The 20,676-nt window shown below is 40.7% G+C and overlaps 1 protein-coding gene and 1 pseudogene across 19 annotated transcripts in view; both read right to left on the bottom strand.

Moving 5' to 3' along the window:
* LOC107142049 (protocadherin gamma-C4) overlaps positions 1–20,676 on the bottom strand; it is a 157,439-nt gene that overhangs the window by 59,464 nt on the left and 77,299 nt on the right. The window contains exon 1 of one of the 19 annotated variants that reach the window (XM_048811692.1): positions 20,498–20,545. The exons of 14 other annotated variants lie outside the window; for them this stretch is intronic. In XM_048811692.1, coding sequence (XP_048667649.1) covers positions 20,498–20,530 — 33 coding nt within the window. In that variant the 5' untranslated portion in view covers positions 20,531–20,545. Of the gene's footprint in view, positions 1–8,943; positions 12,205–13,522; positions 16,865–18,007; positions 20,472–20,497; positions 20,546–20,676 lie in introns of those variants that run through there. 4 more of the 19 variants (XM_048811675.1, XM_048811683.1, XM_048811688.1 and 1 more) reach the window with 4 other exon arrangements.
* LOC125619261 lies at positions 7,861–7,985 on the bottom strand (annotated as a pseudogene).

Below are 20,676 nucleotides of genomic sequence, written 5' to 3'. Positions count from 1 at the left end.
CAGAGGTGGGTTAGGCTATACCACTCTCATACTATTATTATTATTATTTACTGTACTGATCTTTCTAACATTTGCCCATAGTTATTTTTAATTAATTTCTTGTGGATTGTAGTAGTGTGGGAATAGAACACTCTGCACCTCTCATTTTTGAAAACTTGGAATATATGAAATTTTTTTTTTCTGTAAACTAGCAATGAACAATCAGAAAATAATATATAAAACAATAATATTTACAGTAACATTAAAACATCAAAGATATAGGGGTAATTTAATAAAAGACATTTAAGACCCTTTTTCAACTTTCACTATAGTCAAGAAATGGAAGCAATCTAAGTGTCCATTCACTAATGAATGGATAAAGAAAATGTAACACATACACACACACACACACACACAATGAAGTACTATTCAGTGATAGAACAGATGAAATCCTGTCACTTGTGACAAGATAGATGGAACTGGGAATAATTATGTTAAGTGAAACAAGCTAGGCATCATCTGCATCATCTAACTTGTATCTGGAATCTAAAAAAGTTGGTCAACTCATAGGAGTTGAGACTAGAATAATGGTTACCAGAAGCTGGAAAGAATGAGAGTGGGGTAGGGAAAGATTGATCAATGGGTACTAAGTTACAGTTAGACAGGAGCAAGAAATTCTGTTGTACTCTTACATAGTTGGGTGAATATAGATAACAGCAATGTACAATATATTTCTAAAAGCTAGAAGAGATGATTTTGAAAGTTTTTGTTATAAACGATAAATATTTGAAGGATACATATCTCTAACCTGATTTAAATATTGCACAGTCTATGTATCTAAAAACACATAGCACCATATTAATATAAACAATTTTATGCATTGGTTAAAAAATATTTTTAAAAAGGCCTCTGCACTAAAAGCTAAAACCATAGCTGAGAGAAATTTTAAAACATACAATTAAATGGAAAAATATACCATGTTCATGGATTGGGAAATCTCAATATTATGTATTATGATCCCCTGCTTCCCAAATAAGAGATATAGATTCAATGCTGCCAAGTTTATTCTCCTAGAAACTGACAAAATGATTTTAATTTGAAAGACAAAGGACCAAGAATGGTCAAAACAATATTGACAAAGATAAAATGGTTGGAGGACTTGCCTACCTGATTTTTCAAAAGCTACTATAAAGCTACAATAATTAAGAAAGCATAGTATTTGAAAAATAATAGAAAAACAGATAATATGTGTAAATATATTGATGAAATAATTTTCAACAAGAGTTTCAAAGCAATTGATGGAAAAGGAAAATATTCTCAACAAACACCACTGAAAAATATGGAAAAGATCCTTAATCACCACCCCACCAAATTGCTACTTTATACTACAAGGAAAATTCATTTTAAATAAGGTAAACAGAAAGAAGAGTCAATAGCTGTTAAATAAATGCCCTTTGCTCACCAGATAGTCACTATCTCTCTTAATATACTGCTACAACAGGTAATACACAAGCTAAATCCAGTGAATGCAAGTGACACATATTTGTTGAGATGCATGTTGACTTTTCTTGCTTTTAAAGGTTTAGCAGACCCTTTGGGTAAGCACCTAGATTCAGGCTGAAGATATAAAATCATGTAATTTGCTAAATTCCTTTTAGAGACCAAAACCCAGGCATCATTTTATAATAAAACCAACAAAGCCCACAAAATCCAAGACAATAAAGAAACCTACTGTGAGTAACCAGACATAAGCATCTTTCTACCTACCACTATTTCTCCTTTCACTCATTTCAACTCCTTTCACAACATTTCATGTTACCTACTATATCCAATTTGGCTTTCCAAATATGAGTATTTTATTTTCCTTTTTTTCCTGTTATAATTTATATTGCAAGCTTTCAATGTACCAACAATTAAGTGCTTATATAATGGGGAATTTTATTTGCAGGTGTTATTCTATAATTTTGGAGGATTTTGTAAAACTGCCAGTTTAGGTCAATGTTATCCAGAAAACTCATACAATCACCTGATTACTAGGACCAGTCCATGTCCAGCATTCTGTGCTAGCCCAAGCTCACTTAAACCATTTAAATTGGTCTAATTTCCCAAGCCTCATAGGGAGAGAATCCCTTTGTATCACAGGGAATGATGGAATAGATGTAGTGGGGAGAAAAAAATTCTGTCCAGCTTCTAGTAACGTTTATAATTTATTTTGAAAAGCAAGATTCAGCATGAAAAGAAGCCTGGGACACTCAGTCACAAGAAGTTCTTCTGTGGAACAATACTTTTAAATTGGGTCTAGCAACTTCCGTGAGTGTTTTTCTTAGATTTATTGAAATAATTGGCTAACATTATTATGACGAAAATGTCTTTTCGTCATGAGAGGAATTTTCTCAAATAGAAAATGAAAAATCCATGTGTTGGATAAGAAGTGATAAACAATGATTCTGAGTAAGACTTGCCTCCTGCCTCCTATTTTTGTATAAACACAATTTGAATATGAAGGTGAAATTATAATCAAACAAATATAAAATATATAATCACAACATGTTACCTACTTACAAGGCCCAAAATTCTGTAGCCCATCTGACATTCCTGTCATCCATACCATTGTCCCTAAAGCTCAATTATGCCAAATATTTCTCATTTGGGGGCTTTTTGTTTTGCTGATAGAAATGTTCTTTCCTGTGTTAGCTGAAAAGATTTCATGGTGGTGGAAAACCTACCTGTGACTGAACTTATTTCATCAAGAATTCTGCACATTGAAGGGTGGATTCTGGCCCAATCAGAATCATCCCTTCCCTCAAAGGTTTCCTGCAGTGAGGATGCTATTGAGTCATGAGGATCAGAGCTTCCAGAAAGGAAATCTACTATCTCTGGAATAGTAGGAGCAGCACACACCTGGCAGGAATATGGAATAAAAAAGCTACAGTCCCCTAAGTCCTGTGGGGAAGGAATCCAAGACAGGACCATTTTGGGGTCTTCAACACTTCAAAACCAACACAAATAATGCCCCTGAGGAAGAATTAAAAAAAGAAAAAGAAAGTAAAGCTAAGGTAATCACCAGAAAAAAAAATTAATTTTGGAGTCAGAGTGTAACTCGGCAGGAAGATTGTTGAGGTGTGGCAATGCTTCCTACAGGCTGTTAGCGAAGACTGTGAGAAGCATGTTGGCGTCAAGAGGGCACTGGCTGTCCACTGTCTAGATGGTGACTAGATCTATAGACAGTGGCATCATGATCAACTTGCCGGCTCTGAACCCCAGGCTTGGAGACCAGGTAGCTGGGCTCCACAGCTTGAGGCACAGTGTCAAAGAGCACTGAGCTGTTGCGTGCCAGTGTAGGGTACAGCACCAGTGGAGCTTTGTGGCAGTAGTTGCCTACTAACAGATGCAAGTTCAGCGCTGGTGAGCCTTGGTCTTAACCTACAGGTCAGCTCAAAAGAGCGTAACTGCTTGTGATTGAAGGCTAGCTGCCTAAACACCACCCTGCTCTGTTGGCTCACAGACATATAGGCCCATAGTGCCCAAGGTGCCGGGTCATTGGCCAGGGAGGAATTGGAAACATGGCCTTTGGTGCCCGAGTCAGGATCAGAGGCACTGATTTGAGCGATGGAAGCTCTGAGGAGGGTTGTGCTCAGCCAAGTGTAAAATATACGGGGCTTAGTTGGAAAATATTCGGGGCTTAGTTGGATACAGTGGCCCTCTTGTTGATGATGTATAGAGCAATGCCTGTGCTGGAAGAAAGGGGCAGCTTGCTCTTGTCAGTGGTTGTGAGTGACATTGTACTGTGGAGTCTGATCCTGATCAAGGGTCCCATCTGTTACATCTTGGAGGAAGATTAAATTCTGAATGGTGAATTTATTTTCTTGTATCAGACATATGTCCACCCTATTTTCTCCCAAATATGGATTTTGTGTTTTAAACAGAGAGATTACTGTCTGGGATACAGAATCTTCTGGAAGCATTGTGGAATTAGAAGTAAAAGTCACCTCTGGGATACTGTCATTATCTTCTAGAATTTCTGTCTCAACAGTACATTGATTGAGCCACCAGTCTTCTCTCCTTGCCTCCAAAACTGAAGAATATTTTTTAATCTCTCCAAAGTCCAATGTACTTAAATTTTTTGTTTCTCCACTCTTGTTTTCAAGGCCAAATTGGAAATTGGTACTCTGGGCTGCAAAGGCCTAAATGATCTCTGTATTAGTTCCCACATCCTGGTTGATGCTTCTTACTCTCAGCATGGAGGTGCCCAAGGACATGTCTTCTGAAGGACCATCCATTACATGTCTTCGTTGAACACAGGGGGTTGTCATTGGCACTGACTACCAGGATCTGAGTGTTGCCATTTATGGAAGGTCCCCACTATCTAAAGCTGTTGGCACTAAGAGATCGGTACTATGGTTTTCCTGGTTTAGTGGCTTGTCTAAGATAATATTTCTTTCCACTGTTGGTCTCTTTTACTTTGAAGATAAATATAGAATTGCCGCTAAGGTAGGAATTTTGAAAGGAATTGCTTGATACCTTAGGGTCTTCCAAAGATTATATAGTAAATCTTGCTCATGGTTGGGTCAACTCAGAGATATTTAACTTAATAATATTCCTGCTAAACTGTAAGGCATTATCATTCACATCCTGATTCTCTACGTTAAAATGAAAAACATTTAAAGGATTTTCAATTATGGTTTCTAAATGCATGCCATGGTAAAGCCATGTCCCCCATTAGGTATAGTTCCCAAAGATGAACTCAAAGTGTAACACTAGAGAATCTCTTTCCTAAGATACAGACTCTTTAAGCTTGATCAACATCTCTTCACAACTATATGAGGAAAAAGTAGATTTCCCACCAGAATCACCAATTCCAGATCAGAGTTAAACTGTTACATATTACTGAGAAACTATACACAATTTAACAATATTAACACTCACAAAATTGCATACAATTGTCTCATTATATCATTTGATTTCCACATTATTGAAAAATGATCTATGAAGTGTATAATTTCAGCAAGGTTATTAGGCTGTTGCTAATTCAAAATTTCTTTTTTTAATATTTATTTTTTAGGTGTAGATGGACACAACACAATGCCTTTATTTTTATGTGGTGCTGAGGATCAAACCTGGGTCCCGCCCGTGCTAGGCGAGCGCTCTACCACTGAGCCACAATCCCAGCCCTCAATATTTCTTTTAGGATGAAATTAGTAGAAGAATGTTTGCTGACAGATTACATTTCAATATCCTGCAGAGCCTAGACTTTTAAGTCACAGCCAAATACATCAATTAACTTATTAAATCTAATGAATGAGTACCCCTTGCCAGAGCACATAGGAAGACAAGCAAAGTCCTTGATATACTTTCATTATTGGAACCAGAAGAAATGTAAACATCCAAACCCATTACTCCAGTCTTGGAAAGCAATCAACAAATATTTTAGTTATCAATTATCAACAACCATCCTAAATGATCTAAAATTAATATTGTGTTTTGTACATCCAAAACTAAATAACTTCAAACTTTAGGTTTTGGTGATCTGTTTTCCAGTTAAACTGCTTTTTGTTTCCCCACTACTGGGGATTAAACCCTGGGTACTCTTCCACTGAGCTATATTTATATCCCCAGCTCTTGTTTCTTTTCTTTTCTTTTTTTTTTTTTGGTGTGTTGTTGTTGTTTGGTTTTGAGGGGAGGCAGCAGGGGGTAGGGGGTATACTGGAATTGAACCCAAGGTGCTTTACCACTGAACCACATCCCTAGCTCTTTTTATATTTTTAATTTGAGATAGGTTCTCACTAAGTTGCTTAGTGTTTCACTAAGTCACTGAGTCTAGCCTCAAATTTGTGTTCCTCCTTCTTCAGCCTGGGTTCCCAGGATTACAGGTTAGTGTCACCATGGCTGGCCTTTCCCTCTTCTTTTAAATTGTTTGTGTGTGTGTTTTAATTTTTGAGACATTGTCTCACTAAGTTGCCAAGGTTGGTCTTGTAAACTGCTTTTTTACAATAAGAAGTTTGATAGGACCTTTGTTTAGATCACACTATTCAGACAAAAAATTAAGATTCACAAATGCCTCAGATGAAAATGCCTAGGAACTTAAGATTTTTAAGTCAGCTTCACAAAAAATTTTAGAAAACTTTTGTATTCAGCCTCCAGTTGTCCCATTGTATTACTGGGAGAAGCACATAATTCATTATGACTTTTCCCAATAGAATGGCAAGTATGCTGGCATTGAAAGCATGAATTTTTCTGTCAACCATAAAAAATGGCTACAGTTTATTAACTACAAGTTATGAATAAGATTATTTATATATTACCCCTAATCCTGATCACAATTTTTCAAATTAGATATTATTATCCCTGTTTTACTGAAGCTCAAAGAGATGAAATAACTTCTCAAAGGTGAAGAAGTTACCTATTTGCAAAACTCTGTCTTCTATGATACTACATCCAAAAACTCATGACACTGTTTATCATTCATTAATAAACAACTGCTTAATGAAGACTTTCCCACTCAAACTGATTTTTAAGATGGTCTAAGAGTCATGAATATTCATGTCCTAACTCTTACTGATTTGTCCTTAAATCAAGTTAGGTGAACAGATATCAGCATAATTATAACTTATTAGCTAGATTCTTAAATAATTTTTGTTTTTTAATTACAGCTTTCATTTTGAGTTGCCCATCATATGTGAACTGCCATGTGATAAACATTTTGATAGTTTCTGCAAGAGTGCATGCACTGCTATCTATTTCTCTTAGTGTTAGTCATAGAACATTATACTTAGTAACTTCTATGGGAACTAAAAGCAAATTTTCTATTTTTATATAAGCTCAAATGCTTCCTGTTTTTAAAGCACACAAGTGGAACCACACAATCTATATTACTTCTATTTTGTTGTTGATGTTGTTCTTGGTTATTAAGAAGCATAAAGAGATATGTGCTTTTGGTAGAAGAAACTGCGTCATTTTAGAGCCATTTGATTACCTTTCTTTATCTTTTATAAACCTAGGTATTGACTACTGTATTTTTAAAGTAGACAGGTAACAAATAAAAAGAAAAAAAAGTTAATTTGGATGTTTTGGTTCCCTACTCCTTTAAAAGGCGAGAAACCTTTTTGTATTCCCTTCTTGCTTTCTCAAGAGTAACATATCTTTGCTTCCAATTTCTGTTAAATATTCTACACTAATCATAAGGTTTTCAGGAAACAGAATCTGTGCACTTTCAAGAAAACTCTCCATGTTATAAAAAGTCATAGAAATTTTAATGTAGAAAGAAAGGGGATTTCTGCAAAGTTCCCATCATACCAAAAATGTGCCCCAAACACATTTATTTTTATTATTATTTTATTATTAAATATTTATATTATTATTAATAATTTGTTATTAATAAAATATTTTATTATTTTTTGTGGTGCTGGGCATCAAATGCAGGGCCATGCATATGCTAGGTAAGTGCTCTCCCACATCCCCAGACCTTTTTTTAATTTTTATTTTCAGAGAGGGTTTAACTAAGTTTCTCCAGCTTGCTTGGAAATTGAGATCCTCCTGCCTCAGCCTCCCGAGTAGCTGGGACCAAAAAATTTTTTTTCTAAATTTCTTCAAAGAAATTTTCAGCTGAGTAGATGGCAAAGATAGTTCAAGTTATCACTGTGCCATTTTGTTAATTCTGAATACTTCACAAAGTCATCATTAATATGATTGTTGCAGGTAAAATGAGCAAAAGAAATGTGTGACTTTATTACAGTATTTTTTATGTATAATGAAATGTATAATAGAGGTAAAAATATCTTCACAGTTCTTCCTCATGACAATTACATTGTATATTTGAGAAAACTTCCGTATAAGAAATAAACCTGCCATATTTGGAAATTTAATGAATAAAAACATGAAATGACTTAAGACACCAAGAAAGTATAAATGTATATATCTCTGATAACCAGAAATTAATGTTCATTAACTAGCAATAACCACACATCAGATAAACCTCATTGGTTATGATACTGCCACTGTGCAAAGCTTGAATTAATGTCCTTTAAAAGAAACTAAATGTACTTTATAAATGTTAGCAATCCCAAGTTTAGTTAAAGGGTGTTTTAGGGCTGGGGTTGTGGCTCAGTAGTAGAGCTCTCGACTGGCATGTGTGAGGCATTGGTTTGATCCTCAGAACCACATAAAAATGTACTATGCCCATCCACAACTAAAATACACACACACACACACACACATATATTTTAAAGCCATTCTATTGGGGCTGGGGATATAGCTCGGTGATAGGGAGCTTAGCATGCTCTGGTCCAGCACCACAAAAATATATACATATATAAAACTTTTTCTTTCTGGTGTTGGGGATTGAATGTAGGGGGGAATTCTACCACTGAGCTACATACATTCCCAACCCTTTTTAAAAATTTTACACAAGGTCTAGCTATGTTGTAGAAGCTGTTGTTGAATTCAAGATCCTCCTGCCTCAGCCTCCCTAGTAGATGGGTTTACAGACAAGTGCTACCAAGCCCAGCAAGAATCTATGTTCTTAACCGATAAATTGACTTTAAATGTTTGACACAAAGCTGCTACATAGCTAATAGGAAAAATATTATAAGCAGGAAGAGTATTATAGTTGATAAACTAGAAAACTATATAGAATATTAACTAAATACTTTATAATTTGTTTATATAGTGCCGCAGTCCGGCTGCAGCCGGACTGCGGCAACATAGTACATAATAGTACATTAATAATATTGTCATATTGTTTATATAAACGTTTAAATACATATTATATATGTTTGTATATTCTTATATACACATACATATATATTTATAAACAAGGCATGAGGAAACAGAACAACTGGGTTGTGGGCGTGTGCGAAGTGCACGTAAATTTACTGGCATCTGCTTTATCAATTCTAAATACACATGAATCAGCTATACTAAGAGGTATTTTGATCCAAACTCAGAGAATATATGATATGGACTCACCTGAATTAATGCATGATTGTCTTTAGAGAAGACCAAATCACCTGCCAGCAAAAGAGGCTCACTTTTCTCACAGCTCTCCTGACTGATGAGTGTGTCTGCGTAGTTGGGCTGCGGAAAGATCAAATGGCTTTCCCGAGAGTCGGCAGTGAGGGAGACCTCATGCGAATAGGTCTGCAGAAAAGCGCGCACCCCATCCACGCCCACAAAGTGAGAGGCGGGTACGCCAGCCAATCCATTTCCTGCAGCCTGGAGCTGGCGCAAGGAGTGCCATCGCCTCAGCCTGAGCGCCAGCAACACAATAACAAAGGCCAGGAAGACACAGGACACTGCAGCCACCGCCACCACCAGGTAAAGCGTGAGGCCTGAGGTTTCAGAGTTGGCAGGAGACACTAGAGTGCCCAGATCTGCGAGGACGTCGGGGATGCTGTCGGCCACCACAACTGTGAGCGTTACAGTGGCCGAGAGAGGGGGCCGGCCGTGGTCCTGCACAGCCACCACCAGGCTCTGCTTGAGGGCATCTCTATCCAGCAGGGTCCTTGTGGTGCGCACCTCACCCGTGTGTAGCCCAACGGAGAAAAGCCCTGGCTCGCTGGCCTTCAGCAGGCGGTAAGACAGCCAAGCATTCTGGCCTGAGTCCTTGTCCACTGCTACTACCTTAGTCACTAGGTATCCGGGCTCTGCAGATCGGGGTGCCAGCTCTACCCCAGTGGAGCCATCAGTGGGGAGGGCAGGATACAGGATCTCAGGAGTGTTGTCATTCTGGTCCAGAATGAAGAGGCTCAAAGACACGTTGCTGCTGAGTGGAGGTTTCCCACTATCACGTGCCATTACTTGCAGCTGTAGCTCTTGGAATTGTTCATAGTCGAAGGAGTGCAATGCGTACAGAACGCCGGTGTCTGAGTTAATGGAGACATAGGAGGACACGGGTGCCCCTTGGAGGTTGTCCTCAGCCAAGGAATAAGTGACCTGGGCGTTCTCATCACAGTCGGGGTCGTGTGCAGTCACGGAGATGATGGAGGCGCCTCTAGGGTTATTCTCTGGGAGATAGGCAGAGTAGGAGGCCTGAAGGAAGACTGGCGAGTTATCGTTTGTATCTGTTACCTTCAAGGAGATATGAGTTTTAGTTGATAGGGGCAGACTTCCCCTGTCAGTGGCAGTCACCGTGATGTTGTAGCTAGCAACCTGTTCCCGGTCTAAAACTGTGTCTGTGACCAAACTATAGTAATTTCCGTAGGATTTTTCTAATTTAAAGGGCAAATTCCCTTGGATAAAACAGACTACTTGTCCATTTTCCCCAGAGTCTTGGTCATTTACTTTTAGAAGGGCAATTAATGTCCCTCTGGGAGAGTTTTCCGGAATTGAGTTGGTGAGAGAGGTGACGATTATTTCAGGGGCGTTGTCATTTACGTCCAGAACTGTGATCAGGACCTTGGTTCGTGCTGAATATCCTGCATTATCCATTGCTTGCACTTCCATCTCGTAGACACCTGATTCCTCATAGTTCAACTCCCCTATTGTTGATATCGTCCCTAAATTACTATCTAGTTTGAAAACTTGGGACGCCTTATCGTCCACGTACCGGAAGGAATACATCACTTTCCCATTGGCTCCTTCGTCCCGGTCAGTGGCATTTACTAGAAGCAGCTGAGTGCCCACGGCCACATTCTCCGGAACACTCACGTGATACTCGGACTGAGCAAACTCTGGTGCATTGTCGTTCACATCAAGAACTATCACGAGGATGTGCGCGGTGCTGGTGCGGACCGGATCGCCCCCGTCCAAAGCCGTGAGGACCAGGTGGTGTGTGGCCTTTTCTTCTCGATCTAGGGCGTGTTCCAGCACCAATTCCGGATACTTGTTACCGTCTGCTCCGTTTTGCACCTCCAGGGAGAAATGAGGATTCGGACTGAGCTTGTAGCTCTGCAGAGAGTTCTTCCCGACATCTGGATCCCAAGCGTGGGGAAGGGGGAAGCGCATTCCAGTGGCTGCGTTTTCACTCATTTTTATTTCTAATTCACTTTCACGGAAGTAGGGAGCGTTATCGTTAATGTCCCTTACTTCTACTTCCACCCCGTATATTTTCACTTTATCCTCTATGAGAATCTCTAGATTTAATTGACATTTGATGGCTCCCATACAAAGTTCTTCGCGGTCTATCCTGCCTGCCGTGACCAAGCTGCCGCTTCGCGGGTTCAAAGCGAAAAGTTGAGTGCTACCTCCAGAGACGATGCGGATTCCTCCCTCTGCTAGCTCCCGGGGCTCCAGTCCCAGGTCCTTGGAGATGTCGCCCACCTTAGAGCCTTTCTCCAGCTCTTCAGGAATTGAATAGCGTATCAGGGTGCATCCGGCTTCCCAAAGGATCCCTAGGAGAACTCCCAGCAGGACCAGCCCCTTGCCATCTGGGTGAAGTCTTGCAGAAATCATTGTGTCACTTTCCTCTAGGATTATTTCTAATTCTACCCTTGACACCGAAGTCAGGATCAGCTCTCCTGTCGCCGGATAGTTGAGGCGAGCGGGTGGTGCGAGCTCCTGCGTTCAGTTTCTTCACAAAGATGGTCTGTTTCAATCTATCTGTGCTTGTGTTTTTGGCGCATGCAAGGCGAACAGGATCTCTGCTTTTCTCTCCCTGATTGGTGAACAGCGGCGCTCAGAGTCCTAACCAATTACTGCACAATCTTGGATTCCCGGGAAAGGATTTTTCATTTTTATACCTCAAATAGCTCCATCTACTGTTCGTCAAATAAGGATAGGAATGGAGCCTACTAAACCAATAGTATTTCTTTAAGTAGAAACTTTAGCGAGGTTATTTTAATTTCCTTAACATTTTCCATATAGAACCACTTTAAGATTGTTTTCTGTAGCTGTTTTCCATTTTTTCCAATCACTTTTAAGAGACTTTGAAGTTTCCATAAAAGTAATTTTAATCTCATGATTTTAGTGCACTTGCTTTGAGATCCACACCCCTCAACACATCTATTATGGGAGGAGGCTCCTGTTTTGATAGTTTTTGTAATAAAATAATTTAAACTTTCAGATTCAGCTATAATGTGGGGCATTTTTTTTTCAGTAGATTATTTGGTGTGCCTAAATGGAAGCACTACTTTAACAGTTTGGCATATAACACTTAAAATCAAATTTTCATGATTGTAGGGAAAATTAATAATGAGAAATTGAACACATTATCAGAAACATACCTGGAAGAAGTCAGGTGAACATGTATCAACGCTTTCAGAATTAAATGGAAGTGTTTCAACTTGCACTAACTGGAAATAAAGCTAATACTCTACAATTCTAATAATACATTATAGGGGCTGGGGTTGTGGCTCAGTGGTAGAGCCCTTACCTACCATGTGTGAGGCACTGGGTTTGATTCTCAGCAGCACATATAAACAAATAAACAAATAAAGGTTAATCGATAACTAATAAAAATTTTAAAATAATACATTATATTTCAAAAGAATGTTTTGTGTTCAGAAAATCTTATTAAAAGAAAATTAGTAATCCAAAGAATGTTATAAACTTACCTTTTACTGGGTAACTGACCTACTTCCAGTTATTGAGAATTACCAGTATTACATTTGGAAACACATCAAAATACAGGAAAAAAAATCCTCCTAAGAAATAACTGGCTACTATGTTTTCATGAATGTAAATATTTACATTCTGAGGAAAAGTGCTTTTGGAAAGGTACTAGGATTGAACCCTGGGCCTCAGGCACTCTACAACTGAACTACAATCCAGTCCTTGGTAGTCACAAAATAATATCTTAAAAATTGGAGGGCTGGGGATGTAGCTCAGTGGTAGAGCCCTTGTCCAGTATGTGTGAGGCCCTAGGTTCAATCCTCAGGAATTTTAAATAAGTAAATGTTGGGAGGGAATTTAGAGTTACCTGTAAAGGAAGATCAGACATAAAACTGACTAGTTAGTGAAATTCCAAGAACCCCTAGTAAATATGTATATATATCTGAATATTATTATCAAATAATATTTTGATATACCTGAATATTACTATCAATTATTACTGTCTTTATTTCTGTAAAAAAAACCTTATGTGTTTCCTCTCAATTTATAGTTAATAAAGAAAAAGCCTTATATCCTCAAGATATTGATTGCTCAAGAAACACCTACAGTGGCACATGCCTATAATTTCAGTGACTTGGGAGGCTGAAGGAGGAAAATGGCATTTTTGTGGCAAAGCTCAGCAACTTAGCTAAGTCCTAAGCAATTTAGGGAGACCCTGTCTCAAAATTTTAAAAAGGATCAAGGATGTAGCACCCTGGGTTAAATTACCATTACCAAACAAACAAAAACAGGAAAGAACAATAATTATAGTTCAATTTAAAATATTTACATGACAGTAGCATCATAATGCTTACTTCTTACAGAGTTTGTTTTGTTTTGGTTATTTTTTGGTGTGTGTGAATAAAATATTCCAAAATGCTGGAAGGTTGAGTAATCTACAATATTGAGAGTGATCAAACAAACTTGAAGCAATTACCTGCTTAAGATTTTCTTGCCAAAATATTGGTTTGAAAATTAAACCAAACCACATACAAATAAAGGACTCATTGAAACTCACGTGAGTAGGAGCAACAGAGTCAAATTTTATCTTGTTATTCTCCACAGTGACACTTACTGCCAAAGAAGCTTCATTAGAAAGATCTTGTTGGGGGAACATTTCTGGCGTCATAGTGAGAAAATTAAACTCTGTTTTGCGGGAATCCGAAGCAACGTACATATTGTATGAATAAGGCCAAGTTCCCTCATTGTAGTTGAGAGAAACGCTTGGCCTAGTCTGAGAACAGAGATCATAGTGAAAGCAACCCCAGGAAGCAGAACTGGAGGAGTGACCCAGGCGCAAGGCAATAGCCAGAATCACTGCCAGGAGGAAGAGCACTGAGATCAAGCCCAAGGCCACCACCAGGTAAAACTGCAACTCATCTTGGGGGTCTGAGGGCACAGGGCGGTCACTGAGGTCTGGCAGTGCCTCCTGCAGGCTGTCAGCAAAGACCAGGAGCAGAGTGGCTGTTGCCGAAAGAGGTGGCTGTCCACCATCACGCACAGCGACCAGCAGGCGCTGGCGAGTCGCGTCCTTGTCGCTCAAGGCGCGAGCTGTGCGCACCTCGCCGGTGCGCAGCCCCAGGCTGAAGAGTCCGGGATCGCTGGCCTGCAGCACGTGGTAGGACAACCAGGCATTGTGTCCAGAGTCAGCGTCCACCGCCACCACCTTGGTGACCAGGTAGCCCGGCTCCGCGGCGCGCGGCACAGTGTCGAAGAGCGCAGAGCCGTCGGGAGCGAGCGCGGGGTAGAGCACCCGCGGCGCGTTGTCATTGCGGTCGCCTACCAACACGCGCAGGCTCACGTTGGCGCTGAGCGCTGGCGAGCCGTGGTCACGAGCCTGCAGAATCAGCTCAAAGGAACGCAGCTGCTCGTGGTCGAAGGCTCGCTGTGCGAACACCACGCCGCTCTGTTCGCTCACAGACACGTAGGATAACAATGCCCGAGGCTCCAGGTCGCTGGCCGCGATGGAGTAGGAGACTTGGCCATTGGACCCCAAATCTGGGTCGGAGGCACTGACTTGAGCGATGGAACATCCTGGAGGGTTGTTTTCAGCCACGTGCACCATGTAGGAGGCCTGCTGAAAAACTGGAGCATTGTCGTTCACGTCGCCAATGTGTAGGGTGATACTTGTGCTGGAGGAAAGGGGCGGTTTGCCCTTGTCGGTAGCCGTGATGGTGACATTGTATTCTGGGGTCTTCTCCCGGTCCAGGGTCCCATCTGTTATAAGTTTGTAGTAATTATTGGCGGAAGATTCAATTCTAAAAGGAAGTTTTTCTTTTATGAGGCATGTGACTTCCCCATTTTCTCCTGAATCTTTGTCATGTGTTTTGAACAGAGCAATCACGGTGCCTGGCTTTGTGTCCTCGGTTATGGAACTGGACACTGACATAAAAACCACATCTGGAGCATTGTCATTCTCATCTAGAATTTCTAGTATAATTTTACATTCTGTGGCCATGCCTCCACCGTCCTTGGCTTCTATGCTTATGGTATAATGGCTACTGATTTCAAAGTCTATAGGGTCTTTGGATATAATTTCTCCATTTTGATGGTCTAGCATAAACTTATTTCCAATATTATGTCCTAGCGATTTGAAGGAGTAGGTGATCTCTGCATTGATGCCCTCATCTTGGTCGGTGGCTGTCACCTTCAGCACAGAGGTGCCTGGGGGTATGTTCTCTTTAAGGCTGACTTTGTACATATCCTGGCTGAACACTGGTGGGTTATCATTGGCATCAATGACCTTGATTTGAATTTGAGTTGTGCCAGTCAGGACTGGGTCTCCCCCATCCACTGCTGTCAGGACCAGGAGATGGGAGCTCTGTTGTTCCCGATCCAGGGGCTTTTCCAACACTAATTCAGGGGCAATTTTGTCTTCCAACTTGCCCTTCACCATCAAAGAGAAATGTTCGTTAGAGCTGAGCTGGTAATCCTGGAGAGAGTGAGGTCCTACATCTGCATCTATAGCAGATTCCAGGCCAAACCGAGTCCCCAGAATTGCAAGTTCATTGATTTGTAGAACAATGCTGCTCTGGGGGAAGTTGGGTGGATTATCATTTATATCCTCTATCATCACGTTTATGTGAAAAACATTTAGAGGATTTTCTGCTACAATCTCTAAGGGCACAACACACAGGGAATTCTGGGAGCAGAGCAACTCCCGATCTATTCTTTCACTCACAAGTATATTCCCATTCTCAGTGTTTATAGTAAAGTATTTTTCCTCTGCACCAATTCTAAGGTTGCGGGTCAGTAAATCCTGAACATTCAGCCCCAGGTCCTCAGCAAGGTTCCCCACCACCGAGCCCCTGGCCATTTCTTCTGGAATAGAATAGTGGATTTGCTTCCCAAGAGCTGCGCAGAACAAAGGCAGCAGGAAAGGAAAGAGTACTTGCCGATAGAGGGTCCTGCTCCTTTTCTTCGCCCTATATTCCATTCTTCGTGTTGTTGCAGCCTCGATGTTAAGATAAGATGCTTCACAATTTGCTTTTAAAATATTTATTTCCACTGCAGAGAAAACCCAATGCTCCTAGTTTGAGTGTATCCCAATCTCAACGGATTCTTGCCTAAAAGAAAACACAAGTCCTGGCCACTCTCCTTTCACCCTGGCTTCTGTGACTATGCAGAATACCACTCTGGGTGGATCTCAGGATCCAGCTCTTGCAGCAAATTGGCCAACAGCGACACTCAGAGTCTATTTAGAAAACAGCAGTCAGAAGCCTTTGCAAATTTAATGGGATTTGGTATTCCAACAGATAAATTAGATTGATATATAGGGAACTTGCTGAATTTTGGATGTGTTTATTTTCCAGTGTTTATTATCAAAGAAGGTTTCTTGGAGATGGGCTTATACAGTAGAGATATAGGCTCATATAGTAATAAGAGGTTAACAGTTGGTCTTTTTCTAATCAGAGGAAATGCACATGTTGGAAGAGAATGAGGCAAAATCTTTTCTCCAAATGAATGAACGACTGAGATACTCACAACACTCCAGCATTTTTCTTGACTTCAAGACTAATTTAGGCATCTGTCAGAAGAATTCCCTTTCTACAATTGATCCCTTCCCCGAACACTAGGTACTCAACTAACAGTTAATTATATTAAGGCCAACTCCTAAATGTAAACATAAACTTGAAAGGGAACATTAATGCACAAATATCTAGAAATTATGTGAGAATACTGAATTTAACTGATGATGAAAATGATTCCTGTGATCAGATACCCTAAGTAAGTCTCCATTTTCATACTTGGTTTTTCTAGGCATTGCTTTAGATAACATATATATCATTAAATAACTATCAAAGTGTCAATAAAAAGTTGTTTCTCAAACAGTAATTGAGTATAATTATATAGAATACAAAATGAATTTATGAAGGAAAGAAAGCAAGAACCCATACTTCCTAGATAGTTTGAAAAGGAACAAAAAATACCCAGAAGAATACCAGTTAAATCAGTCTCTTTGTGTGTGCTGGGACTGAATCCAGGGCCTTGGGCATGCCAAATACATGCTCTACTGCTGAGCTAAACCACAGAGCTTAACCCCTAAATCAATCTCTTATAAAAGTCTAAATACCTACTCAATCTCTTACATAACTCAGAAACTATTCTATATAAATAAATCTGAAAATAAATCTTTTAACAGATTTGAAAATAACTTTTTGAGAAGCACTGGATCAAAATTTTATCATATGTGAACTTTCTACATTAAAAAGTCTTCTACACAGACAGTAAAGAACAAAAGGAAATAATACCAGTTCAATGATTTGATTATTTCTTGAGAACAATCTATTGACTTCATCATAGTAATAAAAAAGATATCTGGAACTTAAGGGAAAAAAAGTTCTACATTTCCTCTCCCAAGCAAGTTCAATAATTAAAACCTACTCAAATCTATCTTGATAGGATGAAGCAATGAGGCAAAGTTGAAACAGTCTATACAATCTAAATATATTATCAATCATCAAAAAGCAAAATAGAATTGCTTTATGCTTAGAAAAATGGTTACATGTATAAGTGTGCATATGAATAGAACAGAAGAAACAAGCTATTGAATCAATATGGTTAACTTTGACATTAGAAGTAATAGCAAATAATGATAGAATGTAACTGTAATCAATGGAGACACAGTCAAATTAGAAGACTGTGAAAATGAATAAAAACTGTGAATCCTTAATTTGAATTAATCAGTTTACATTGATAGCCACAGACAATGATGATAGAAAAATAATACTAAAATTCAACTTATCTACAAAGTAAGCCAAGATGAATTAGACCTTTAAAATAAAAAGAAAATATTCCAGTACTAAAAAAAATGACTTCCACAAAGTCTTTGTGCAAAATGATGGAAAATCTGATGAAAGGTAAAGTACAAGAACTCATGAATATTCTAAATGTGTATGAACTTTCACCTGCCCTAAACCCAGTTTTCTTAATAGGCTCTGAAAAAAAATCCCCTTAAAACCCTTGTACCAACGCATTAACAATTGGGTAGAATAAATCTCACCTGATTGTTTGTTGGGTCATATTTGCCTAAAACAGTAGCTGAGTCTTCAGCTATCAAGAGAGGCTCGCTTTTCTCACAGCTCTCCTGGCTGATGAGCGTGTCTGCATAGTTGGGCTGCGGGAAGATCAAGTGGCTCTTCCGAGAGTCAGCGGTGAGGGACACCTCATGGGAATAGGTCTGTAGGAAGGCATGCACCCCCTCAACACCCACAAAGTGAGAGGCGGGCATGCCCCCTAACCCACTGCCTGCTCCCTGGAGCACACGTGAGGAATGCCAGTGCCTCAGTCTGAGTGCCAGCAGCACAATGACAAAGATGAGGAAGATACAGGAGACTGCTGTGATGGCCACAACTAGGTAGAGTGTGAGGCCTGATTCATCTGGGTTGGTGGAAGACTCCAGACTGCCCAAGTCGGCCAGGACTTCTGGGATGCTGTCAGCCACTGCCACTGTGAGTGTCACAGTGGCTGAGAGGGGAGGTTGACCATGGTCCTGGACGGCCACCACGAGGCTCTGCTTGAGCGCATCTTTGTCCAGTAGGTTCCGGGCAGTGCGCACCTCACCTGTGTGCAGCCCCACAGTGAAGAGCCCAGGCTCGCTGGTTTTGAGCAGGCGGTAGGACAGCCAGGCATTCTGTCCTGAGTCTCTGTCCACTGCCACCACTTTGGTCACCAGGTATCCAGGCTCTGCAGATCGGGGTGCTAACTCCACCCCAGTGGAACCATCAGTGGGGAGGATGGGATACAAGATCTCAGGAATGTTGTCATTCTGGTCCAGTATGAACAGATTCACTGACACATTGCTGCTGAGTGGTGGGTCCCCGCTATCACATGCAGTCACTCTCAGTTGTAGGTTTTGGAACTGCTCATAGTCAAAAGAGTGCAATGCATACAGTACCCCAGTATCGGAGTTGATAGATACATAGGAGGACTGAGGTGCTCCTTGGATCATGTCTTCTGTGAGAGAATAAGTGACCTGGGCATTCTCTTTGCTATCTGGGTCAAGAGCAGTCACTGAGAAAATGGAGGATCCTCTAGGATTGTTTTCAGAAACATAGGTAGAGTAAGAAGAGTGAGTGAAGACTGGAGGGTTATCGTTCTTGTCTCCCACATTGAGTAAGAGGTAAATTTCTGTGGATAGGGATGGACTTCCTTGGTCTTTGGCTGTCAATGTTATGTTATAGCTCTGGACTTGCTCTCTGTCCAGCTCGCTGTTTGTTATTAACTTGTAATAATTTCCATAAGTTTTTTCTAACTTAAAAGGGAGATTGTTAGGAATGAAACAGGAGATCTGACCATTTTCTCCAGAATCTCGATCTTGCACATTTAGAAGAGCAATTACCGTTCCTGGAGGCGAATTTTCCAACACCGAATCAATAGAAGAGGTGATAGTTATTTCTGGAGCATTATCATTTACATCCAAAACTGTAACGAACATCTTAGCAGTGGTCAAGAGACCGCCACCATCTTGGCCTTGAATTTCCATCTCATAGAACCTATATTTTTCAAAATCCAGAGGCCCTTGTACTAGAACTTCGCCAGTTTGAGAATTCAACTGGAATATTTCAGAAGCTTTGCTTTCTGTATTCTGGAACGAATACATCACTTCCCCGTTGAGACCCTCATCTGGATCCGTTGCATTTACCACGAGCACTCGAGTTCCAGAGCTGAGGTTTTCAGGAACACTCACTCTATACACAGACTGTGTAAACTTTGGGATGTGGTCATTTACATCCAGGACCACCACGCGAATGGGAACTGAGCCCTTGCGGATGGGATCGCCTCCATCTAAGGCTGTGAGGAGGAGGAGGTGAGCCGCCTCTTTCTCCCGGTCCAGACCTCGCTCCAGCACTAGTTCCGGATTCTTTGCCCCATCAGTTCCGCCTCTCATTTGCAAGGAAAAGTAACTATTAGGGCTGAGTTGGTAGCTCTGGAGAGAGTTCACTCCCACATCTGGATCCCTAGCGTTAGGTAGAGGAAATCTCAATCCAGGAGCTGCGTGCTCACTGACTTTTATCTCTATTTCCTCTTCCCGAAAGCTGGGAGCATTATCATTAACATCCATTATTTCTACCTCCACTCCATAAATCTTCAGGGTGTCCTCCACAAGAATCTCCATATTTAAAAAGCAGGAGGAAACCGTTTCACAGAGCTCCTCCCGGTCTATCCTACCCGCGGTGATCAAGCTGCCACCTCGCGGATTCAGAGCGAAAAGCTGCGTCTTCCCCCGGGAGACGATGCGGACTCCGCGGTCGGTCAGCTCCCGGGGCTCCAACCCTAGGTCCTTGGAGATGTTGCCCACGAAGAAGCCTTTGTCCACCTCTTCTAGCACAGAGTATCGGATGTGTCCGGCTCCAGATTCCCGCAGCGTCCCCAGGAAAATACACAGCAGCACCAGCGCGCTGCGTTCCAGGCTCTGGGGCGGATTCGCCATGGCCGGGATAGAGCCGATAATCCGTAGTGTCTAGACCGGGTTTGATCTGAATCAGCTTACCTGTCTGTCCACGAGGTCCCAGGCCGTCCGCATCCAAAATATATTAGAAAGCGAAGGAAAGTGCTTTTAAGTTTCCAGCATCAGGATCTGTGAGTATCCATCTTATTCTGCTTTGTGTAGTAGAGGTCGGGGAAGGGGCTCAATAGCTCGCAGCCTCCCGTTCCCTGATTGGTGAACAG

This window comes from Marmota marmota, unplaced genomic scaffold (assembly GCF_001458135.2).
Source record: "Marmota marmota marmota unplaced genomic scaffold, marMar, whole genome shotgun sequence".
Lineage (NCBI taxonomy): Eukaryota > Metazoa > Chordata > Mammalia > Rodentia > Sciuridae > Marmota > Marmota marmota.
The sequence above is the reverse complement of the archived record's forward strand: the minus strand, read 5'-3'. Positions and strand labels throughout refer to the sequence as shown.